Source organism: Mesoplodon bidens (genome assembly GCF_964165515.1).
Source record: "Mesoplodon bidens genome assembly, chromosome: 19".
Taxonomy (NCBI): domain Eukaryota; kingdom Metazoa; phylum Chordata; class Mammalia; order Artiodactyla; family Ziphiidae; genus Mesoplodon; species Mesoplodon bidens.
This window is the reverse complement of record NC_138179.1, coordinates 18,865,134-18,872,022: the sequence shown is the minus strand read 5'-3', so window position 1 is coordinate 18,872,022 and position 6,889 is coordinate 18,865,134. Positions and strand designations below refer to the sequence as shown.

The following is a 6,889-nucleotide window of genomic DNA, read 5'->3' as shown; positions in this document are numbered from 1 at the left end:
AAGGAAGGAGATAGGGATGAAGAGGGGAGTCCAAGCAGCTTGGCTTCCAACAAATGCTCCTCTTGGAAAAGGCTCCGAAAGAGACCTTCGGGGCTCTGCCGAAAATATAATAGTATTTTCATAGTGAAAAGAATGGTAGAACTCCAGGCACAGGCCAGCAGGGGGAGCAGGTGAGGATTTCCAGCCTCCAGTCCAAGACGTAGCTTTAGGAATGGAGCGTGGCTCAGAGACGCGTCTGGGGAGGGGAAGGGAAAGGACTTGACACGTCCAGCTGGTGCCGGAAGGGGCGGTGGCCCACAGCCTCATGCCATCCTTGAATGGCTCCGGCCAACTCTGGCCCCACTGCCCCCCTAATCCCCCTGCAGGTGGGTGTTTGTCTATGAGAAGGGCTACCAGACCTCGAGTGGCCTCATCAGCAGCGTGTCTGTGAAACTCAAGGGTCTGGCTGTGACGAAGATCCCAAGCCTGGGCCCCCAGGTCTGGGATGTGGCTGACTACGTCTTCCCAGCCCAGGTGAGCAGACTCGGGGGTGCACCTTCCACCCACAGGGCTTGCTGGCTCAGAGCTGGGTTAGGCTCCGTCCCACCTCCCTGTGCGACCAGCCTAGCTCCTCTCTCTCTCTCTGGGCCTCAGATTCCCTGTGAATGAGGGGAGGAAGCAGCCTCATAACATCACCCCAGTCTGATGTCATAGGTTATGGAGGCTGCTGGGTGTCATGTGGGTTCTGGGGGCTTGCTAGGGCAGTGCTTGGGCTCTTGGGGCTCTTCTCCCAGCTCAGATCCCTGCCCTCCCCTCCCCCTGCCTCTCACTTCCAGGGGGACAGCTCCTTTGTGGTCATGACCAATTTTATCGCCACCCCCCGGCAGGCCCAAGGCCACTGTGCAGAGGTGAGGACTGTTGCCCATCCCCCCTTCTTGGACCCACAGGGAAAAATAACATAGAAGAGGAGGTCCCCTTGGGCATTGGAGGGGAAGCCAGATAGGCTTCCTGCGGCACCACAGTAATGGCCCACCACTGGCAGTTGCTGAGGCTTCCCTCCCAGCTGTGTGTCAAGCAGGATGCTGAGCCTCAGTGCCTGCCCAACCCCCAAGCCCCAACCTCCCCTACCCCTGCTGGCTGACATCAGCACTGGGGCAGCTGGGCATGAGCCCAGAGGGTCCTGGGAGGGGACTGGGGGAAGGAGGCTGTGAGTAAGGGTCACTCAAAGGGGTCTGAGACTCTGCCCCACACCCTAGGGCCATGCGGGGTGGGGGGGATCTTCTTAGGACCCTTCCCAGGGGACCTGGGGCCAGCAGCTCTCCCCTTCCCCAGAACCCGGAAGGGGGCACGTGCACGAATAATAGTGGCTGCACCCCGGGAAAGGCAGAAAGGAAGGCCCAAGGTAAGGTCGGCCTCCTCCTGTCCCCCTCCACAGCCTGTCAGCTCCAGGCTTCCTCCACCAGGAAGTCCTTCCTGCTCTCTCTCCTCCCGCCACCTTGAACTTGGCCTCCCCTGTCCCAGAACCAGCCAGGCTTCTGCTCTTGGGTGCCCCATCAGTGGGGGCTCCTAGGAGTGGGGCCTGGGGGCTCTTCTCTGCACCCCCAGCTTGGGGTGGGCACCCAGGGGTTCCACCCTTGCTCCAGGCATCCGCACAGGCAAGTGTGTGGCCTTCAACGACATCGTGCATACGTGTGAGATCTTTGGCTGGTGCCCCGTGGAGGTGGATGACAACATCCCATGGTAATGCCCTGTCCTTCCAGGGAGCTGGGAGCAGGGTCCCCAGCCCAGACTAGAGGAGCATCTGCATCTGTGCTCCGTCCCCACTTCTTCCAACCCCACCCTCACCCCATCTGTGCAGCTCAGGCCAAAGATGCCCCAGCCTCCGCTCAAGGGGCCTGAGAGTCCACATTACAGCATGCCCACCCCTCCAGTGACTCAGGAAGATCCCCTAGGCTCTCACAGCCCCCCACACCAAGCCCAGCTCTGGTAGGCACACGAAGGACTCCTGGGGAGGGGGCAGTGAGTGAGTGCCGTCTCCTCCAGCCCTGCCCTTCTCCGAGAGGCCGAGAACTTCACTCTCTTCATCAAGAACAGCATCAGCTTTCCACGCTTCAAGGTCACCAGGTTTGTGGGAAAAGCAGGCAGAAATGCAGGCGGCTCTCGGAGGCTGCTCCAGCCGGTCTCAACCTGTCACCTCTGTCACCCTGCACTCATGCTGATTTCCTTCTGGAGGCAGAAGCTTGGGCTGGGCCCCTGGGGTGGGCTGCCTTCAGTCTCCAAGGGCTAGGGAAGGGGCATCTCTAGGGCCCGGGAGGGGTCCCCAGAGCTCCCGGGCATGGTGGGTGCCCTCCCAGCTGGCATGCTGCCACCACCAATGCCCTCTGCCCCTGTAGGCGCAACCTGGTGGAGGAGGTGGATGCCGCCTACATGAAGACCTGCCTCTATCACAAGACCTTGCACCCACTGTGCCCAGTTTTCAAGCTCGGCTATGTGGTACAAGAGTCAGGCCAGAATTTTAGCGCCTTGGCCGAGAAGGTATGGTGCCAGCTGAGTGGGGAGGGCTGGACCCCCAGATCATCAGACCAAAAAGGACTTTTCAGGCCCAGTTAACCCCCGCACCGCACCCAGTCCCTAGCGTGGGCTGACCATATATATAGATCTGTCCTCTAATACTGGGGGCCCCTGTGGTTCAGGCCTGTGTCCTCAGCAGGGCCTGGCATGGACCTGGCACAGAGGAGGTGCGCAGAATGAATGGCCATAGGCAGATGTCACTTGGGTGTCTTCCGAGGGCCCAGTGTTGTTTAAATATTAGATACAAGCAGCTTAAATCCCATGGCCCACGGCCCTGAGAAATCCTGTGCCTGCCCAGGTTTCCTGGGAATTCTGGAGGCTGAGATGCACACAGTCACGTGGGATTCCCAGAGAAATGGTACCTTATAAGGAGCACAGACCTGTCTGACTGGGTTCAGATCCTGGCTCAGACAAGTCTCTTACCTTCAGGGAGCCTGCGCTTTTGCACCTGTAAAGTGGGAGCAATAATAGTACAAGTCTCTTGGGGGATTGCCTTGAGGGCACGGGACAGCACTTCAGGGTGGCCTGGCCCAAGGCATCCTAGGTACATGCTCCCTTCGTGATCCTTATCGTCCGCTCCTGTGGGATCCAGGGGTGGAAATCAGCCTCTCTCTGTGACATCACGCACCAAAACAACTCACCCACAGTGCCTTTATGGAGAATACGGGTCAGCAAACTTTTTCTTTAAAGGGCCAGAGAATGAGTATGGGCTACAGGTCACATGGTCTCTGTTCCAGCTACCCAGGTCAGTTGCTATAGGGCAAAGGCAGCCACAGGCAATGTGTAAACAGATTTGGCCCTGAGGCCTCAGTTTGCCAACCCCTGGAGGGGGTTTACACGGTAGCAACACACAGGACCAGAAAGCTGAATGTTAGTTTCCCCTGTTCCTAAAAATCTCCCTGCCACCCCCAGTAGGAACTTCTCACCCATCACCATTGTCTGTAGGCATCTAGCCTCCCACCTAGCTGCCCAGCTCCACACCCAACTCTCCTCTTGCTCAGCCCACCTGTCCCTGATCCTTGCCTCACCCAGGGGAGCTTCACTTTCTCAGGTTTTCTCTTCCCAGCCCATGTCTTTACAGACTCCCTCTTTAATTCAACAGCTATTTACTTGCCTCCTGCGCTGTGACTCAGGAATCAGTGCAAATGGGACAGCTCCACCCTTGTGGAGTTTACAGTCTTGGAAGAGATGCGTTAATAATCACCCAAAATAAATGTGTGGTTACTAAGTGACACGTGTTCTAGAAGAAAACACAGAGGGAATCACAAGGGCATATTTTAGACTGGGGGTGGTGGTCAGGGAAGGCTTCCCAGGAGAAGTGACCAAAGGATGAGAAAGAACCAGCCTTGTGGGGAATGGTGGCGGGCATGGGGGAGAGTGACTGCATGTGCAAAGGCCCCGAGGTAGGAAGAACCTGGTGTATTCTAGAAACTGTCAGAAAGCTGGAATGTGATGGGTGGGAGGCGGGACCAGAGAGGGTGACGGGACCTCAACCCTGAAGCAGCTTCTCAGTGTCTCTTCTCAAGCAAACAGAAAACAGCTGTACCAGCTGTAAGGCAGGAGCTCTTGATCCTAAACCCCGGATCTTGAGGGCCTGTGTCCCTGGTAGGGCGGGGTGGTAGGCATCACCATCGACTGGCACTGTGACCTGGACTGGCACGTGCGACACTGCAAACCCGTCTATGAGTTCCACGGGCTGTATGAAGAGAACAACCTGTCTCGAGGCTTCAACTTCAGGTGCCTGCCGGGCCCCCACCAGTGCATCCTTCCTTGGGGTCCTGCGGGCTTTTCTACTCCCAGAACCCCTTAAGGCCAAGCAAGTGTCCCCGGGAGGGGAGCAGCGGATCCTAGGAAACTCCCATTCTCCCGGAATTGGCCAAGCAGGGAGCACGAGCTGAGAGGCCTGAGCCCTGCCCCTGGCTCTCGGTTCCCTTGAGGCCCACCTGGCCAGGACTGGCTGGGGAAATTGCCGACATCAGGAGTTAGGGCAGCGGTTGAATACAGCCTTCCTGGAATGAGGCCTGCGATTCCCCCTCTATATAATGTTGGGGGGTATGGGGCTCTCATGGACCTCTAAGGGCTCCTGTGTCCCTGATGCTCTGGAAGCTCTGTACCCAAGACAGTTCTCCATCACCCACCCTCTCCTGCAACCTCTCCCCTTCCCCAAGGTTTGCCAGGCACTTCGTGGAGAATGGGACCAAGTACCGGCACCTCTTCAAGGTGTTTGGGATTCGCTTTGACATCCTCGTGGACGGCAAGGTGAGTGTCCAGTGTGAGGGGTAGCCAGAGACACATTGTTGGTTCCTGCCAGTGCTTGTTGGGTGTCTGTGGTTAGAGGCGACAGGAAGTTGGATGGGCCTCATTCAGCACTTCTATATCTGATAACAGAGAGACCCAGGTGCTGTTGAGGGCAGGGCTTTCCAGCCTGTGACCACACCTCCCTCACTGTCTCCCTGTGTCCAGGGAGGGCAGAGCCAAGGTCAAACCCAGGGCTCCCGACCAGCAGCTGGGTCTCCATGCAGAGCCAGAGCCGTGGGCAGCAGTCTGTGGGACCAGCTGCCAGTGGAGGGTGGGGAAGGCCCCTTGCTCCCGGCCTGGTCTCAGCGCTCCTGAGGAAGGCCTTGTCCACCGGACCCTTCTGACTGTTAACCCTTCTTTCCCCTGGGCCCTGCCACCAGGCTGGCAAGTTTGACATCATCCCCACCATGACCACCATTGGCTCTGGGATTGGCATCTTTGGGGTGGTAAGTGCTGAGGTCATGGGGTCACTGCGCTGGGGTCAGGACCTCCCCTTCCACACCTCAGCAACAAGTCTCCCACCCCAGACCTGACCGAAATTGTTCCCCATTACTGAGCCCACCCCACCTCCCTAGACCCGCACACAGTATGTCTGAGGAAACGGGGGCCCAGAGCTGGGGCAGGACAGAGGTGGGATGGGGCCTGCAGTGCCTCGTCCCCACCAGGACCTGAGGTCTGGCTAGGACTCAGCCTGGCCCCCACTGTCAGCAGAGATTGAGGTGGGGAGTGGAGGGTCCTGTCCCTGCCCCCAGATTCCCGGGCACTACCCCTTAGGCCACGGTTCTCTGCGACCTGCTGCTGCTCCACATCCTGCCCAAGAGGCACTACTACAAGCAGAAGAAGTTCAAGTACGCGGAGGACATGGGGCCAGGGCCGGTAAGAGGACTCCCGGAGCCAGCCCTTCAGAGGCCCCAGGCCTGTGTGTCTGGGCCGGGGAACCAGCTGCTTCCCCCGGGATGACTTTCATCCCCCCAATGTTTACACAGGGGAAGCACGACCCTGCGGCCACCAGCTCCACCCTGGTTCTGCAGGAGAACATGAAGACATCCTGACCTCTGCCCCCACCCCCCACTGGACACAGCAGGCGGAGAGCCTGGTGGGGTCTCAGCCAGGGCGGAGGGGTCTCCCCAGGAGCGCTCCCATCCTCTCAGCCAGGCAGACACCAGGTTGCCGGAAGCTCAGGGTGGACTCTGGGAGAGGCCTGCACAATTCTGGGCTCTGGCTCCAACTCTGCAGCCCCCAAGGGAGCCTCACCCCGGCCTCAGCCACTCCTGGCCCCGGGCTTCATGCCTGTCCCTCTGGGCCCTTGTCCACCCATCCTACTCCCTCATGTCTCCAGACCTCTGCTCCCCCATGTGGCAGCCACTAGCCATCGGTGACTATTTAAATTAATTAAGATTGAATAAAATTAAAACTTCAGTTCCTCAAATAGCCACATTACAACTGCCGAATACACACATATGGCTGTGGTTGCCCTATTGAACCACATGGAATGTTTCCAGCATCGCAAAAAGTTCCACTGGACAGCTCTGCTTGAACCCTGTTTCTTACTGACCCCAGCTTTCCCTGGGATGCTTATCAACAGTGCTGGCACCTGGGAATTCCCTGGCAGTCCAGTGTTTAGGACTCTGTGCTTTCATTGCCAAGGGGCCTGGGTTCGATCCCTGGTCAGGGAACTCGGATCCCACAAGCTGTGAGGCCAAGGGAAAAAAAAAACAAAGAAATGCAGTGCCAGCAACTGGGTGCACCCCAGACCTCCTGAGCCGGAAACTGCACATTTGGTCCCATGATCTGCAAGTGTAGCAAACTCTTGCGGTCGTTTTCAGGACCTAAGTTTTAGAACCACTCCTGAGCAGGCTCCAGACTTAGCTGGGGCCAGCATCCCCTGGCAGGTGCGGGCCTTGAGCAGCTGTGTGGTGTGCTCACAGGCCACACGGTGCCTCACGCACTCCTCCCCCACGTGCACACTCGCCCGCACACACAGCCCCCCTCCCATCCACACTGTGTGTTTGAACAGCTTGGGCCCTGCAAACACAACCGT

The 6,889-nt window shown here is 58.3% G+C and overlaps 1 protein-coding gene across 2 annotated transcripts; it reads left to right on the top strand.

Annotated features, from left to right (window-relative positions):
- The first annotated feature begins 252 nt into the window (after positions 1 to 252).
- Positions 253 to 6,277, top strand: P2RX1 (purinergic receptor P2X 1). Of its 2 annotated transcripts, XM_081219418.1 has the most exons (11): positions 254 to 513; positions 816 to 887; positions 1,312 to 1,381; positions 1,623 to 1,719; positions 2,023 to 2,103; positions 2,373 to 2,514; positions 4,160 to 4,287; positions 4,719 to 4,809; positions 5,229 to 5,294; positions 5,623 to 5,724; positions 5,835 to 6,277. In XM_081219418.1, exons 2-11 carry the CDS (start codon positions 837 to 839, stop codon positions 5,898 to 5,900), a joined length of 894 nt encoding a protein of 297 aa, XP_081075544.1. In that variant the 5' UTR covers positions 254 to 513; positions 816 to 836; the 3' UTR covers positions 5,901 to 6,277. The 2 variants fall into 2 exon arrangements, with proteins under 2 accessions (XP_081075545.1, XP_081075544.1); XM_081219419.1 differs by lacking the exon at positions 5,229 to 5,294 and having other exon boundaries at positions 253 to 513.
- Positions 6,278 to 6,889: the final 612 nt, after the last annotated feature.